Source organism: Protopterus annectens, chromosome 3.part1 (genome assembly GCF_019279795.1).
Source record: "Protopterus annectens isolate FY-2018-M chromosome 3.part1, PAN1.0, whole genome shotgun sequence".
Taxonomy (NCBI): Eukaryota; Metazoa; Chordata; order Ceratodontiformes; family Protopteridae; genus Protopterus; species Protopterus annectens.
This window is the reverse complement of record NC_056732.1, coordinates 42,191,964-42,210,831: the sequence shown is the minus strand read 5'-3', so window position 1 is coordinate 42,210,831 and position 18,868 is coordinate 42,191,964. Positions and strand designations below refer to the sequence as shown.

General features: G+C 42.8%; 1 protein-coding gene across 1 annotated transcript in view; it reads right to left on the bottom strand.

The window, feature by feature from the left end:
• Positions 1-9,870: 9,870 nt before the first annotated feature.
• Positions 9,871-18,868, bottom strand: part of NDUFV2 (NADH:ubiquinone oxidoreductase core subunit V2) — a 311,308-nt gene continuing 302,310 nt past the window's right edge. Inside the window, exon 8 of the mRNA XM_044066534.1 lies at positions 9,871-10,103. Within this exon, the coding sequence (XP_043922469.1) occupies positions 10,010-10,103 (94 nt within the window). The 3' untranslated portion in view covers positions 9,871-10,009. The remainder of the gene's footprint in view (positions 10,104-18,868) is intronic.

Here is an 18,868-nt window from a genome sequence, read left to right as displayed (position 1 = left end):
TTGATGCTGCTTCTCCTTTTCTTCCGTCTCCAAATGCGGCAGTCTCTCGTTTTCATCGGCCTCCAAACACTGCAGCTTCTCTTGATGATTCTAGATGTCCTTCAAGGATGCATCTGCAGTCATAACAAATGGGTTGTCCTGTGGTCAGGCAGCCCGGATTCCAAAGTCTGGGTCTGGCCACGGCTGGTGTCGCACTTCACCCGACGTCATCTCTGCTGGTCTTCGGGTATAAAGGCATCAGCCGACGCCATTTTCCCCAGTCTTTCTTGCCGCGTGGCGCCCGAAGCAGAAGCTGTTCGCAAGTGCCAGTCGGTCAGAGCCAGAGATTAATACTACCGAATACAACTTCGAAGACTTCTAAAAGCTAAGTACCCCGTTGGGGACTCTTTCTTGCCTCAGCCGATGTCAGAAAAAGTAAATAACTGTTTAACCTGTGGGAAACAAATACCTCATAAAGATTTCCACTCTTACTGCTTACCTTGTTTAGGCCTAGACCACGACGTAGCAGCTTGTTTAGCCTGTGCTTCATTCAACCGACGAACGCTTAGGCGTCGGTCGGAGTTTGCTGAACAGTTTTTCGGCTCAATTTGCGTATATTATGCCGTCGGATCCTCCGACTACCCAAATAGTTAAGAAACGCAAAGAAAAGGACCGACACTCGCGGTCCGCGGTTTCAGCCGAAACCATGGTAAAGCAAGCTGCGAGTGTCTCGGTTTCGGCCGAAACCGACCAAACGGTTCAATCTACAGCCGAATCCATGACTACTACCAAGGCCCCTTCTAACCTAGCTGAATCGGCCTCTGAAATTTTGCCTACAAATGTGGTTTCTTTAGAGTTATCGGACACCATCCCTTTGGATGTCTCTACCCCAACACGTGGCGCTGCTAGGCCTCCTGCAGCCATGTCTATCAAGGCCTTTGCCAGGGCTAAAGCAGCCAAAACTGCTAAATCAGTGCCTGTTAAGCCCCCCTCTCACAGGCCCAGCTCCAGTTCACAAATGCTTACTTTGGCAGAGGATCTCATCTCTTTAATAAGAGGATCCCAATCTCACCCAGACAGGGCCTCACAACCTCCTGAAAAGAGACCTAGAGCAGAGCCCCGAGAGCCAGGTTCCTCAGATGACTCTTCAGATGACTCAGACATTACAGACCATCCAGAGGCTCCTCTTTCTACTTATGAAGATTCTGATGCTGAAGAATCTATTCCTTCTGCCTCTCCACCAGAGGAATTTTCTTTTGGGGAAACCTTACATGCCATGCGAGATCAATTCAAATGGCAGGGACAAGATTTCTCAGATTCAAGAAAAAGGCTTAGGACCTTTTTACACTTACCGCAGCATAGGCCCTTAGCTATACCTCCTGTTCTTCCTGTTGTGGATGATGCATTTAATGATGTTTGCACTGCTCCTGATACTTTACCTCCAGCCCCTGCTAAGCCTGACAGGTTCTACAGGGTACCGGACACTCATCACCACTTATACAAGGCCCCTTTTGCAGATCCGGAGACTATCTCCCAGGGACCTAAGGCAGTTGCTTCGACCTCAGCTAAAAACCCTCTCCCTTCCGATAGGGAATCCAGGTCCTTAGAGATGGGGTAAAAAAGTATACACCTCCGCTACTCTCTCAGCTAGAGCTTTAAACTGTCAGTTTCATATGATCCAATACCAAGAGTTTATGCTTGATCAGCTAACCAAGAAACTGTCCTCTGATGAGTCCTTAGATAAGAAATATGTTCTAGAAATGGTGAATAACATTCAGCAGGTTAGTAACCATTCTTTAAAATGTGGCTATGATGCACTGGAGGCTTCTTTTAGATCAGCCATGACTGGCACAGTTATAAGACATGCATGGTTAAAAGAGCAGGTTTTGCCGGATCATGTTAAAGCAAAGCTTTTAGATGCTCCTATGGACAAGGGTCAGTCTATTCGGTTCTCCTGCACAACAAGTAATGAAGAAAATGGAAGAGAAGGCAAAATCTGTACAAACAGTTAAAGATTTCTTACAGGTACAGCCCCCAAGGTTCAGCAGGAACTGGCCTTCCAAAAATTGGTCCTTTCCAGACTCCTCTAAAAATCAGAGAGGCAGGAATAGACGTCCCAGAGGCAGAAATCAAACCAGAGGAGGTGCCTACAGGGGACGCCAGTGGCAAGGCAATAACCAACGAGGCACGGATGCAACCACTACCACTGCAATAGGACAATCACAGTGACTTGGTTCTAACACCGCCTACCAGGGAACAAATAGCAGCACCTTTAGGCGGAAAGTTAGCCTTATTTTCAAAAAACTGGCACTATATCACAAGAGACAACTGGATTTTGCAAACTATAGACCAAGGCTACAGGTTTCATTTCCACACCTTACCAGCAAAAAGAGGAATACCAAACCTGCCACCAAATCAAAAGTCAGAAGCCCTAAAACAAATAGCTCACTTAGTAAAGATGAGAGCTGTGGAAAGGGTACCACCTACAGAACAGGGCAAGGGATTTTACTCCAGACTCTTCCTAGTACCAAGAAAAGAGAACAGTTGGAGACCTATTCTCGACCTGTCTGCCTTAAACACATTCATCATCGTTCCAAAATTCAAAATGCTGACCCTACACCAACTTCTTCCCATGCTGGGCAAGGAGTATTGGTTGGTAACTCTAGATCTCAAGGAGGCATACCTGCACGTCCCCATACGACCAATTTGCAGAAGATACCTCAGATTTCTTGCAGGATCAGAGCATTATCAATTCTCAGCATTGCCCTTTGGCTTATCTACTGCGCCCAGAGTGTTCACGAAATGCCTGGCATCAGTAATAGCTCATTGCAGGCTTCAGGGAATCCAAATTTAGCCATACCTGGACGACTGCCTGATAAAGCGAACAACAAAAGCAAGCTGACACAAGACTTACAAAGGGTCATTTGCTTACTACAAGCCCTGGGATACACAGTCAATTTAAAAAAGTCAAAACTGATACCATCCCAGACAATAACATTCTTGGGTGCAGAATTGGACACAGTAAAACAGATGGCTTTCCTAACTGCAGTAAAGCAAGAACAACTTCCCCTGTACTTCTTGGCACTAGCAAAGCAGAACAAACTAACAGCAAGAAAAGTACTACAGGCCTTGGGGTTCATGGCATCCTGCATAATCTTGGTCCCCCATGCCAGACTGCATATGAGAAAGCTACAGTGGTACCTAAAGAATTTATGGTCTCAACACAAGCACAGCTTAGAAACCGAAATACCACTAATTCCATGCCTGAAACAAGAGTTCCTATGGTGGGCTCAGACCTGCCAGGCAAACCCAGGATTGTCCTTCCACAATATTCCAGCAAGCCAAACCATCACAACGGACGCCTCAGATCTCGGTTGGGGGGCACACATGATGGACAAGTGCATTCAAGGCTTATGGACTCCAGATCAACTGCACCTGCACATAAATCAAAAAGAAATGCTGGCAGTAAAACTAGCAATCCAGAATTTCAGACCATTCCTCAGAGGGACAATTGATTATAAGGACAGACAACACCACAGTCATGTGGTACATCAACAAACAGGGAGGCACTCATTCATACCCCCTATGCCGAATGACTCTGGACCTCTGGAATATGGCTCTGAACTACAAGATTCAACTACAGGCAATATTTGTACCGGGAAAAGAAAACATCCTAGCAGACATGTTAAGCAGAACTACCTCGGATGCTCACGAATGGATGCTACACCCGGACATCTTCAAGGCCATCACAAAAAAATGGGGAATACCACAAATAGACCTATTTGCATCCCCACTAAATCACCAGCTCAAGAAATTCTGCACAAGGACATACCACCCTCTTGCTTGGAAGGTGGACTCTCTATCCTTCAATTGGAAAGGCCTGACAGCATATGCATTTCCACCCCTTCCTTTGATGCACAAGGTACTACTGAAAATCAAAGAGGAACGACCAAGGATAATTCTGATAGCTCCAAATTGGCCAAGACAACATTGGTATCCATTACTGAGGAGAATGTCTCGAGGAGGAACGTGGTCTCTACCCCGGATTCCTTTAATGTTGACTCAGAGCAACTACATCTTGCATCCAAACCTGAAAACTCTACAACTCACTGCCTGGAACATTACATAAGAGCATCTAACCCAGATTTATCCCAAAGGGTAAAAGACATTATCCTTGAGGCCCGCAGACCTTCTACTAGAAGGAACTATGCAGGAAAATGGAAAAGATTTGTCATTTGGAGTACGGAAAGAGGGAAAGATGTGTCAAAGGTAGATATTGCCAACATCTTGGAGTATTTGGCAGAGCTCCTACATACTGGCCTGTCCTATTCCTCCATCAAGATACATGCATCAGCTATTTCTGCAGAATACAGCCTCGATCCCCCTGTCTTCTCGCATCCCCTACTCAGGCAATTCCTCAGAGGAATTAAGAATGTGAAACCTCCTAGGAAACCACCATTACCAGCATGGGACTTGAATTTTGTGCTAGAAAAACTGACACTCCCTCCATTCGAACCAGCAGCAACAGCAGATCTTCAACACCTATCCTGGAAAACTGCTTTCCTTCTGGCAATTACTTCAGCAAGAAGGGTTTCGGAACTACAGGCTTTAATGGCAGTACAACCCTTCCTGATCTTCCATCAAGATAGAGTATCCATGAGAACTAATCCTACATTTATGCCTAAGGTGGTATCCAGACTGTCTCTAAACCAGGCAATCCACCTACCTACCTTCTTTCCCAATCCACAAAACAAAGGGGAAAGACTGCTACATACCTTGGATGTACATAGACAGTTGCACCACTACCTGGACAGAACCAAGGGCAATAGAAAAACTGACCAGCTCCTAGTAGCCTATGCAACAGGAAGGGAAGGAAAAGCAATTTCCAAACAGACAATCTCAAAGTGGATAGGAAATTGCATAAGATTCTGTTACTCCTATCATGGAAAGCAAATTCCACAGAACATAAGGCCTCACTCTACAAGGGCTACAGCCACTACCACAGCCTTCTTACGAGGAGTGGCTACCAAGGACATTATTGAGGCTGCTGCTTGGACCTCCGTGCATACATTTGCCAAGCATTATAACTTACCTCTATACTCTAGATCCCGAGCAGGGTTTGCCACTGCAGTGTTGCAAGGGATCCTAAGTACACCATAATTCTTATTCCTCCTCCCCTAGTTTGGCTATGGTATTCTACCCATTTGTTATGACTGCAGATGCATCCTTGAAGGACATAGTACAGTTTTGTACCTACCATAAATGTAGATGTCCGAACAGGATAGCATCTGCAGTCAGGATTACCCTCCCTCCTTCCCCTCTGTGGTACTCCTAGGGTATTGCCCACCTAATAGCTAGCTGGGGGGGGGATCTCTTATGGTGTATTTGTTTGTATATATGTACATACATGCATATTTTCTTTTTGTATTTGCCTTCTATTGTTTGGGAAACATTGGCATTTACCCAAAAATTTAGCTATCCAAGAGGGCTACTGGCATCTGGGGCAAGAAACACTGAGGAAAATGGCATCGGCTGATGCCTTTATACCCGAAGACCAGCAGAGATGACGTCGGGTGAAGTGCGACACCAGCCGAGGCCAGACCCAGACTTTGGAATCCGGCCGACCGAAGGGCTGCCTGACGACAGGACAACCCATTTGTTATGACTGCAGATGCTATCCTGTTCGGACATCTACATTTATGGTAGGTACAAAACTGTACTTTCCAAATGTTTGTCCTCCAGTTAAAGTCTCTTCAACTCCGGATGGATTTTTAAGTCCTCTGTGGAAAAGTTGAACTGTCCTGTTCCTGAGAGCTGTACACCCCCCAACATCAGACTGATTGTCGTCCTGGTTGCTGGTCTGTGCTGCAGCTGTGATTTAAGGCTGCAATCATTTTCCCCTTTAGTCAAGTTGGCATGCACCAGTCCTTTGGCTTGGCACATCTCAGCCAAATGGTTCGTCAGCTTGCCATAATCCCCTGTTGACATCCTTGCCTGCTCTCCCTGACTAAGCTAACAAAAAGTAAATAAGTAAAACTATTGTGATATGAAACTTTGAATATCTTTTTTTTGGCTACTTGAGTGTGCACCTTATGTTTAGTGACAACTGCTTACAGCCTACAGGGTTTCAATTAATACCCCACCATTGCCACCAATATGCGACATCCCTATGTTGGGCCAGTAATTAAGGGGCCTGAATCCTCACCACTGAAAGTGGAGAGAGACGTGCACTTAGAATACAAATGGATACACTCATATTTTCAGAGGCAGACCTCTCTCCATCAAGCTCAATTTCCCTTAACAGCACACAGGGAACATACGCAGTCCAGGGTCTGGATCTCTAAATGTCTCCCTGCAGGTCCCCCAAAAGACTCCCCAGTAGTACAGCTGTAGGGTTAGGTCCTCCGCTAAGTGTCCGAGCCAAGACCTCCAGCACCCTCTCTGTAAGGCCAGTGCTTGGTGTCCCTATTCCAAGTAGCTGACACATACAGACACTCTGAGAATCTATTTTCTCACACACACACACCCGGGAAAGGCTGGCACATATTTACCTGCTGTGTCCCCTTCTGCTCAGAGTATAAAGTGGATATCACCACCAACAGACACTCCACAATCAGCTACTCTAAGGCAGTTACACTGTGTCCAATTATACTGTGTAATATTAATACTAATACAAATGACAGTAGTCGACTAAGACAGCTAGGCCTTCTGGAGTTGCCCACACAGTGTCACCAAATAAATATAGACATTCTCAAAGCTTAAATACTTTCTAAAAAGGACCAGCCACAATGAAAAGTTTAAATACATTTAATAATAAAAGAGCAAGAAAATACTAAACATATATTTACAGTAAACGTCAGAGTTCAAATCACAAGAAATATTGAAAATAACACTGATGGACAGACTCATACAAATAAAAAAAAAACCCTCTAAACTAAGCTTTGCTGTATTCCTGACTGAAACTAGGAGAATTACTATTCCCTAATAACTTACTTGACAGAGCAAGGCACAATGAAATACGGGAGTAGTCTTTCTAGTCAGGTTCCCCAAAGCAGACTACTCAATACTCCGAGATTACTCCCTGTAAAATATATTATCCAAGATAGTTTGCAGAATGACCTCATCTGGTCACCTGACTCCAGGTTCTCACAGTATCTCCCTTTGAAGCTGAGACAGGAATTTAGCACAGACGGCTACAATAAATATTTATGGCTGTACCTGGGGCTTCTCTTTTTACTGAGGTAATGAACAAAGGCTTCTTCCCTGGTCCTATTCAGCATTTTGGAGTACTGTTTTAGTGGTTTAACGGCTCATTTACATTTCCCTCATTTTTCTTAAAATAGGCTAGCTGGTTAACCTCTGCTGTTCCAGTATCCTCTATTAAGACATTCACATAACATTCAGTTACAGTAATACAGGTACACTTCTTTTCATTCCAGCAGGATGTACTGTTGATGCATTTTAACACAAGCAAACCTCATAAATACATTTTCAACAGAGGCATCTATACAAATAAGTTTGATATACAGATGACAATTATTTACAAAATTCTAGCTAGCTGTGCTGGCAAAAGTCATATATCCACTGCCCCACTTCTCCTGGCATGGCAGTAACTCCTATCGTCACAGCAATGACTAACAAAAATATAAGAGCCGATCAGAAACCTTTGCTTATATGAGCTTCCAAGGAATGAAAAGAGGCATTCAAAACAAATGACAAGGAAGCTCTCAGGGTGGTTGCGGCAAATCTGAAGACAAGGTTAAAGGAAGCAAAGAAGGCATGTGGAAAAAAAGGTTCAGAACCACTTCTGTGATACAAGGGACTCCAGGAGCATGTGTCAGAGCATAAAAGCCATTACAGAATACAAACCAATACCAGCTAAATACGGGGACAGCATAGAATTCCTGGATAGGCCAGACATCTTCTACAGCAGATTCGAGGAGAGGAACTGCTCAAAAGCAATGAAACTTCCAAAAAATCCAGAGGATGAAGTGCCCAGTCTAACCACAGGTGAGGTGAAGAAAACCCTGCGACAGTTGAACCCCAGAAGGCTGCTGGACTGAACAACATCCTGGGAAAGGTTTGAAGGACTGCGCTTAACTAAGCACTGTACTCATGGACATTTTTAACATCTCTCTTGTCCACACAAAAGTACCCAAATGCTTCAAAAATACAAACATAATACCACTGCCGAAGGCAACTCCCTCAAACCTGCATGATTACAGACCGCTTAACTAAGCACTGTACTCATGGACATTTTTAACATCTCTCTTGTCCACGCAAAAGTACCCAAATGCTTCAAAAATACAAACATAATACCACTGCCGAAGAAGGCAACTCCCTCAAACCTGCATGATTACAGACCAGTAGCCCTCACGTCCACTGTCATGAAAAGTTTTGAAAGAATGGTCAAAAAATACCTATCAGCAAAACTACCAGCTGTACTTGACCCACTACAGTTTGCATATTATACAAATTGCTCCACAGCGGATGCGATCTCAGTTGCACTACATCTTGCAATGGCACACTTGGAGAATAAGGAGTTATGTTAGGATGCTGTTTATTGACGTTAATTCAGCATGCAACACAGTTATCCCACAACAGCTAATTGAGAAACGTGTCCATCTAGGCATCAGTAACCACATGTGTAACTGGACACTAGATTGTTTGACTGAAAGACCACAAAAAGTATGTATGGGCAAGAATTCCTCAGGAAACATCACAACTAACACAGGAGTACCCCAGGGATGTGTGTTGAGTCCACTATTGTTTACCACCCTAACTCATGACTTTATAGCCAGATTTAATACCAATCACATCGTTTGCAGATGACACCACAGTCGTGGGCCTCATCAGTAATGAAGACGAAGGAGCATACAGGGAAGAAGTGAATCTTCTGATTGACTGGTGTGCTAGGTGCAGCCTTGATCTCAATGTCACCAAAACCAAGGAGATCATAACAGACTTCAGGAAAACCCATCCAGCTCACTCTCCGCTCATGATTAATGGAGAAAGGGTGGAAATAGTAAGTAGCACAAAATTCTTAGTCACATTGCAGAGGACTTATCCTGGTCACTAAACACCAGTCACATAGTCAAGAAAGCCCACCAATGCCTGCCTTTTCTGCAGAGGTTAAGGAAAGCTACTCTACCACCCTCCATCCTGATCACCTTCTAAAGGGGTACCATAGAAAGCATCCTAACGAGCAACTTCACAGTGTAGTATGGGAGCTGTTCAGCTGTAGATCAGAAAGACTTACAGAGGGTGGTGAAGGTTGCTGAGAGAATAACAGGCTCCAACTTCTCAGCGATACATGGTTTATACAAGACACACTGCTACAACAGGGCCAGAGAAATGGCCAGTGAACTTACACATCCAGCCTATGGTCTGTTTACAAGCTTGTCATCTGGCAGATGATACCGCAGCATGCACTGTAAAACAGCCAGGTTCAGGAACAGTTTCTTCCCACAAGTGATTAGGTTCTTGAACTCTGGCAGCAATCTTAGGAATGTTAGTCATCAACAAGTTCTTGTGTCAGTTAAACCATTATGGTGCAACAGAAGTTATGAGATGCTTATGCATAGTTATCTATTTATAATGTCATTTATTTATTTATCAATCAAATGCAATATTTATCTGCTAGCTATTCTAACATATCAGAAAGTAAATATGAAAACTTGCAATAATCAAATCACCAAGCTACTAAAAACAGTAATTTATAGTACTAAAATAACAGTCTAACTTAAAGTTAATGCCATGCATGTGCTATATGTAATTTGTATGTCATCTCAGTATTCAGCCTGATGCACACAATTTCGTTTAGGTTCCCCTTATGGAGTTTAAATGACAAAGTTTACTTTTGACTTTGAAATGATTTGTCAAAAGACTAGCTTAAAAATGATAGAAGAGCGTTTTTAATTTATTGTAGAATTTGGCTTCACAAAAGTACAATTCACTGGAGTCAAGAAAACTCTTCTCCTTTGCAGAAGTTAGACACATGGGTCACATTACAGTCCATAAATAAATTCAGTTATAGATCTGCACGAACTCCAAAACCAGGTCCCTTTGGTGGTTCTGTCAAGCTTGTTAATCCGCCAGCTGGTTCACATGACATGCGTCCATTTCTGAAAAAGATAATACAACTTCAAAACTAGAACATTTTTATCATTCCTGATCTCTTACACACACACACACACACACACGTTTCACATCTTTATAACCCTACACTCTTTACAGCATGAAATTAAAATGTTATGCAGATTAGTGAAGTACTCCATGCACTCTACAAGGTGCTTCCATGGTTTAGTTAGCCTGTTCTCAACACTGTATCTCAGAGAGCTGTGCTGTGTCGTGATACATGTTTAGTGGGAGTTCCTACTGTGCTGCAATCTGTAAAACTTTTTTTTCATCTTCAAATTATGATGTGATTTTGACCACTTGTGTGTCTTAGTTGACACTGAGAACTATGGAGAGTTAATGAAGCTCTAACCAGACTTAATAAAACAGGAATTAAGTTTACCTTAAGTCTTATTCTGTTACCATGGGTCACAAGCGTCAAATGTATACAGAAACCTGGATGATTACAGGTTTCAGTGCTTTAGGTTTTGTGCTTTCTGTATGGTTTGGTCTGGCAGCTGAAGGCTGTGAGCCATAGTTCCTGTTGTACAGAATATGATTCCACTCAGCTCTCGTTTGCCAACTATGTATCCTTGAACAAATCACTTAACTAGACAGTGCCCAGGCAGCAAATGGGAATTTTGGCTAGGCTCCTCAATAGTCCTCTGGACTGCAAGCCTAGTAAATACATATGAACCTGTACTTCAAAAACAAATGTGTTCTCTCAGCTGTGATACTACTCTGTTACTGTGCATCATGAGCATTAGCTTTTGTGCTCTGTTTAAGTGTTGAAGGGCAGTCTGTGATTAAACATCAGCTACTGGTAATTGCCTTGCAGCTTAATATTACTTTCATATTTTAGACAGGCTGCTGCAGACCTTGAGAACTCAAGTCCACTTTAAAACACTGAAGTTATGTAGAGTGGTAGACACCTGCACTGTCCTGACCATCAGAGTTGTCAGTCTGAGTGCTTCTCTCAGCTGAGGTCCAGAGACTGTCCTGACCATCAGAGATGTCAGTCTGTTTCTCTCTGGTCAGCTCTAGAGAAAATGTAGATAATGTGAGTCTCTGAAACCCAAGGTGGAACAGAACAAATTTCGGGTCATATAATCTGATACCCAAGGGTACAATATTTCACACTCAATCTGAAAGGTTCCACCTTAATTATCATTACTGGGACTAAAACAGTCTGTTCCTATGTGGAGTACTTTGCCAGAATCCCTTGCTGATAAACTGAGATGTTGGAAACAGATGAATGGCAGCACACATCAGCCTGCCAGAAAGGGAATGCACATGCTGACACAAAGTGCCCAAGAAACATGATCTCAATCCATAAAACAAGCAACAGCCTCTCAGTCACCACCACATGCCCATGTGAAGCACCCAATATTGTCTCTACACCTTTTAACACCTTTTCTTTATAGGTTTTTGTTATCACAGCTTTTGCCTCAACTAAATGCTTAGGCTCTGTAACCGATTTTCTGATTATTTTTTTTTCATTTTGGTAAACCATTGTTCTTCAAATAAAGGAAGTGGCAATGGGTGCCAATATAGCACTTACATCACAACAGGTGCCAACACGGCACTGTTGTACGCCAAACTAACGACATAACAGGAGAACAACTTTGCTTATAAAAGTGAACAGTTTGAGAAAATTAATATTTAAAAAACACAGGCAACAGTTTTACTGTGTAGAATAGTGAGGAAGTAGAGGTTTTGCATTTTTATGAAATATTTAAATTCAACAAGTGATTTTTTTTTAAAGGTTCACACCCTACTGGGAAAAAAAAAAGAATTAGTTTGTTACATGCAACTGTTGAATTACATATAGATATTAACACATTGAATTATAAGGTATTTAGAAAGCTATTATTTATGAATCTGTGCCTTCATATATCTAGGGAACATCCTATATGTGTTAAAAGTGTAACTGAAGGGCAGATAAGGATTTCCAAATTAATTCATTCTGACATTATATTCAGTGATTAATAATGTTGGAAATATTAACTGCAGAGAGAGGTTAAGATAAGAAGTTTGTGGAGAATATTTTCATTTGAGACATTTTCTAAGGAAAATCACTGTGGTCCATTATTAAAACAAAGTTCAAGTAGAGAAAAATGCTAGAGTGGGGGACTCTAGCAGGGGCACATATCGGTCAGCACGTCATACTTTATGCAGTTCCAGGGGCACATATCGGTCAGCATGTCATACTTGATGCAATTCCAGGGGCACATATCGGTCAGCATGTCATACTTGATGCAATTCCAGGGGCACATATCGGTCAGCATGTCATACTTGATGCAGTGCCAGGGGCACATTGGTCAGCACGTCATAGGTGATGCAGTGCCAGGGGCACATTGGTCAGCATGTCATACTTGATGCAGTGCCAGAGGCACATTATCGGTCAGCATGTCACACGATGCAGTGCCAGGGGCACATTATCGGTCAGCATATCACACTTGATGCAGTGCCAGGGGCACATATCGGTCAGCATGTCACACTTGATGCAGTTCCAGGGGCACATATCGGTCAGCATGTCACACTTGATGCAGTTCCAGGGGCACATATCGGTCAGCATGTCATACTTGATGCAGTTTAGATGCTTAAAACACAAAACAAGTGATTTGTGAAAACTGAAAAAAAAAAAGACTTTGGTATGTTTGTGAGACTGGCCAATATTTATAGATTAAAAAATTAATAATCTGAATGGTATATTAGAACATGTAAAGACTGCTGATGATGGTGAAAAGGGGCAGGTACTTATAAATGTTTGTGTACATCCCAGGTGCTAAGAGTTTGCTTAGCAGCTTAGGCATCTGATGGAGCTGGCGTGAGAGGATGGGCATGCCCATACTTGGGGCAAAGCCAACTATGTACTGCCACAATCCCATGGAGAAAGGGTGGTTATGCAAATCCATGGCTTGGGTGTGACTGTTAAGCTCACCAGGCCACCGGCTGGTGGTAACCTTCAAAATGGATTTGCAGAGAAGGCACACTGGGCCTGTGCAGCAATGTGCATTGCACATTCCCCTGCCAAGGATCACTACAAACTCTCACTGTTGGAATGCTGGCATGAGCATAAAACACCCTCATGGCTGTAGAAGAATGGCCCCTTCTGGACAGCTCTTGCCTTGATACTAAGTGAAGTTTCTGAGTAAGGGAATGAATGAATTGAGTGGTCTCGACAGTTAGCAGGCACTGCACAAAATGCGCACACAAAACTGTGCTTAGGAATCATTGGAAGAAGCAACTGTTTCACTGTTCACATATTTTTTCCTCCAATCTGCTGACAATGTTATGCGGGGGTCTATACAACAGTTCTTTGCCCAAACGTTTACTTGTATGTTGTCCTTTAACATCTTCAGGTAAAAGCTGGATCCCAAGTTACATGTCCCTTTTGATTATTCAGCCCTTGCAGAGACAACCATGTTATCATATTTGCATTTCATTTTACATTCACTAACTTTTATGGAGCTTAGGACAAGGTAGGTAATCTTTGCTTAAGGGTCTCGTAATACACTTATGCCATGATATCCTTAATCTGCTTAGAGATGTCTGCCTGTCACTAGAATGTAGGAGGCTGACGGCTAATTCCCCTGAAGCCACAATGGAGAACATAATCTAGGATCTGACTCTATTAATGTGTTACTGGCAAGAGGTAGCCTGGACCCCTAGCAGCATTAGCTGGAAATCACATTAGAGTGTTCGGAGAAGTTTTAATAGAAACAGTTGAAGTTTTACTCAACCTTAAAAGGCTCTACCACCTTCTTTGGCATGGGGACTATAAATCTAGCTCCATCGAAGCATTCAAAGAGGTCTTCAAACATGTTAAAGACTGAAGGAATGGATATTCCATGACTTTTTAATACTCTAGTTATAAATGCTTTTATGGACATCTGACAATTCCTTGCCGCCGTCCCCCCCCCCCCATTTAAAACAGTGTTATGTTTACAGCATCGCTTGAGGAAGCAACATGAGGTGGGTAAGCAAAGTAAAGGGACTCATAATCCACATCACTGGCCAGAGCAGAATACAGCTGCCTTAAATATAATCATAAGCAACAATGTAAAGAAAACAACCACGAACGCCTGGTTGTAATAGCCGAAACAAATGACAAAATCCTCGGCTCAAACTGAAACAACGTAGTTTATTGCAAACAAGACAACCACCAATATTCACAGGTTAAGCGCTTTCATCTGAATGTAACCAGACTTCCTCAGAGGGTTTTGTCATTTGTTTCAGCTATTACAACCAGGCGTTCGTGGTTAAATATAATCATGTCTTTCTGACCCGAGCCAAAACACATACAGGAAGGGCTCCGTTGTCATCTTAACCAGCAGTGCCCATGTCCAACATGGGAGATTCCCCAGGAAGCATAAAGGAGCATGCACCTTCTGCCGCACTGCAACATACATTTCATTTCAGCAGACTGTAGTAAAAAATGGACAAGAAGAATGGACATTAGTAGAGCAGGCACTGCTCACACTGGCATTCATCCAAAGGATAAGAGGTAGAAGCCCACCTGACTTCTGATTTTATAACGTGTTGAATTTGTGGGATCGTTTCTTGGAGTATCAGGTTCATGAATAAAATAAGATGGAATGTCAAAGGGAACAGCGCATTCCCCAGCAGTAAGTGCATGTCCCCTACATACATGTGAGAACCTGTGTCCAGCTGTGATTCAGCAGTAAAAGCTTTTCAGGCCCGGCATGGCTGTAGGACTATTGCACTGTTGACTTCCACATTGTCAGTGACAAGTGATGGAGCAAATGAATTAGAGGTGAACTAGGTTGTGCCTCACCAGCAGGGTCACTAAGGCCATTTGCACTTTAGCCATGGAATCTTTAGATACTAACTTTTTATATTTTCCATTTTTCTGTTGTTCTTCACGTTATGCTCATAACCTGCATCACATGAATAAGGCCCTCTTGCTTGTGCCTGGGGAAAGAAACCTTTAATTTCAAGAAAGGCCCAAAGATTCTGCAGTATATGTTTTACTTGTTGAAAGTAGCACACAGTTTAATTAGCTTCACTACAAAGAAGAATAAAGCCCTGACTTTGACTCAGATGACAAACAAGAGTTCAGTTAGTGGGTCTGGCCTCTGGACAAGCTAGCTGGGAGAGTGTGGGACATGCGCAGTAATTGCTAACATGCCTACGTGGGGGGATTGCGACTGCAGCTGGTCTCTTTGCAAGGGCCAGCAACAATGTCTGACTCATCCCACTTCCTGGGGATGTGCATGTTTGTAGCACAGATACCCCAAGAAGGTTCAGGCAAAGTTACAGCATGGGAGAGGATTTTAGGGAGAGAAATATACCTCTAAGAATGATGGCCCAACTTCTATTTCAGTGAGGAACAAAAGCCTCTGGGCCGTTGCCCAGACCATGGAATGAATGGGCCTTAGGGCTCTTGCCTCACAGGGAATGAATGGCCAGCTGGGTGTACAAGCAAGCTTGCACACACAACAGACATAAAACATTATTCATATCACTGGTGGCTCTATCCAAAACAAACCGTGGACATACAAGTCCCTCACAGGAATTTGTCTCCTATAAGCACACTTCTTGGCAATCTTTTCCAGTGAAGTCATCAGCTTTAGAAAGCTCTACAAAGTTACAGCAAAATAAAACAAACTAACCACTGAAATATTCGCAAGAAGGATAGGAAAGAAAATTCTGAACTGGACAGACAATAGGTATTTTTTTTTTTTTTTTTAATAGGCAAGTACTATGCTATCTGCCATTGCGGGCCATTTTAAGCCTCTCCAACTTCCTTCAAGGTTAAGAATCAGACCCTGTACCTTGTATCAGGGAGGTAGACACCTTAACCAGCATGCTAATCTCCAACTCTCAACAAGACAAATCCACAGAGTCCCTGAAAGTTTCAGTAAGCCAAGTGCACACACTTAGTCCAAAAAAAAAAAAAAAAAAAACACTAAGAAACTTTCCACTAGGTGTTCTCAGTGGAATAACTATACAAACATACACCCCATATTTGAAACAATATCAATCTAGTATTAGTAACAGTTATTAAACATAAAATTAAAAACAAAACAAAAAAAAAATATTTATTTGACATTTGTTGACCAGGATAGTCCGACTGGATATATGTCCCATTTTCAGCGGAGGCTCCGGGGGGGGGGGGGGAGCTCCACATATCAAAAAAGAGACGGTACATACATCACTGAGTGATAAACTCAGGCAGACATGTTTAGAAAAATATAGACAAAGAATACAGGCAGATATCAATATACACAATGTGCAGACGTACATCTGACTGGCAAAGACTTATCAGAAAATGTGAACATAGAATACAATCAGATCTCATAATTCACAATGCTTAAGACATTCAAATGCTGTGAATTAAACAATGAAGCTGTCTACTCGAATAAATCTTGTAAACATAGTAAATCAAGTAAAAAATCCAATCCAGATGATGCTGAATTCACAGTTCCTGTATTAGTAAGTGCAGACGAACCATCCATCAGACTTGATGGTTAATATAGCAATAACCCACGCCTGGGTGTGGGTAATGCTGGATTTACCCACGGTTGGTGTGGTTTGGTCACGAGGGCGAAGCCAGAGTGGCCAAACAAAGCCAACCGTGGGTAAATCCAGCATTACCCACACCCAGAAGTGGGTTATTGCTATTATACAATGACATTATTTAAGAAAAAAAATAATTACTTTTCTTAAATAATGGTATTGTATAATGCCTCCTTGCTGCCCTTCCGCAGCTGTCTGGTATTCTGCGGCAGTTCTGATGTACTGCGCATGCGTATGCCTACGCAGTACATCAGAGCTGTGGGCAAAAGCAAAGTACAGTTTTGTACCTACCATAAATGTAGATGTTCGAGGATCCCCATTGCTGCAGTCCTTACTATTGGGGGTAGTCCGCTGTCCAGTCGGCCCGAATACCAGAGTATATGGCTGACGTCGGTCAGGGCGCATTAGACTGACGTCAGTACGTCAGGGTACTAATGCGCATGACCGACGTCATATCCTCAGTCTTTTCTTGCCCCAGATGTCAGAAGACCCTAAAAGGACAAGGCCCAAAATACCTGCACCAAAAATATGTACAATATATACAAGAATATATACAAAATATCAGCATGTAACCTCACCTACACAACCACCCCTAAACACAGAGGGGAAGTAGGGAGGGTAAATTGGACTGCAGCAATGGGGATCCTCGAACATCTACATTTATGGTAGGTACAAAACTGTACTATGTTCTTCGTTCCCCATTGCTGCAGTCCTTACTATTGGGTAGAATCCCAAAGCAGAGGTAAGGGAGGCTGGCAAATCATAAAGAAGCAGGAGCTGACAACATGCCTTGCAAAACAGCTGTGGCAAAACCAGCCCTAGACTTAGAGTAGATAGGAAGGTGATAATGCTTAGAGAAAGTATGCACTGAACTCCAAGTAGCTGCTTCCAAAATATCCTTAGTTGCCACCCCCCTTAGAAATGCTGTTGAAGTGGCAGTAGCCCTAGTGGAATGAGGCCTAATCCCAGCTGGAATCACCTTGCCATGATGGGAATAACAAAATGCAATGCAAAAGCCAATCCACCTAGAAATAGTTTGTTTTGACACAGGCTTGCCCTGCGAACTCAAAGCAAAAGAAACAAACAACTGCTGAGACTGCCTACAATCCTTAGTCCTGCTTAAATAATAACGCAATTGCCTGTGTACATCTAAAGTGTGCAAAATCTTTTCCCCTTTATTTTGGGGGTCTGCATAAAAGTAGGCAAATGAATAGTTTGGTTTAAAGCCACACTAGAAACCACCTTAGGCATAAAGGAAGGATTAGTACGTAATGATACCCTATCCTTATGGAAAATCAAAAGGGCTCTACTGCCATAAGGGCCTGCAACTCAGACACCCTTCTTGCAGAAGTAATAGCCAACAGAAAAGCAGTCTTCCAGGACAAATATTTCAATTCAGCAGTAGCCGCAGGCTCAAAAGGTTGTAGAGTAAGTTTTTCCAACACAAAATTGAGATCCCAAGCAGGAGTAGGAGCTCTACGTGGGGGTCTTATATTCTTTGCCCCTCTAAGAAACTGCTTGAACAAAGGATGCGAAAACAATGGTGGGTCACAATCATAGTGAGCTGAAATTGCTGCAGCATGAATCTTAATGGAAGAGAAGGACAAACCTTTGTCCAATAACTCAGTAAGATATTGAAGAGCCACACTCAAATTAGGCTCAGAAATCTCCAAATTCTTTGCTGTACTCCAAAATAAAAATCTCTTCCATTTTTCTGCACACTTTCCTTGTACTAGGTCTTCTAGCTTCCATAATCACATTTAAAACTTGTTGAGGAAGTTGAGACCTGCTGTGTTTCAACACAGAATATGCCAGGCTGTTAGATGAAGAGAGTGAAGCTTGACATTGAGCAGATGACCGTCCTTCTGAGATAACAGATGAGGAATCAGAGGTAAAGGCCATGGAGGCTTCTTTGCCAGACTCCGTAGTAGTGGGTACCAGTGTTGCCGAGGCCAATCTGGAGCTATCAAAATCATCCTTGGCCTGTCTTGTCTGACCTTTAATAGTACCTTTGGAAGAAGAGGCAGAGGTGGAAAGGCATACACATGAAGGTTTTTCCAACTGAAAGACAGAGCATCCACTTTCCAAGCTGTGTGATGAAACCCCTTTGTGCAATACTTTGGCAGCTGGTGGTTTAGTGGAGAAGCGAACAGATCTATGTCTGGAGTTCCCCATGACACTGTCAATTTCTGAAATACATGAAGATCCAGTTTCCACTGTGGGGATC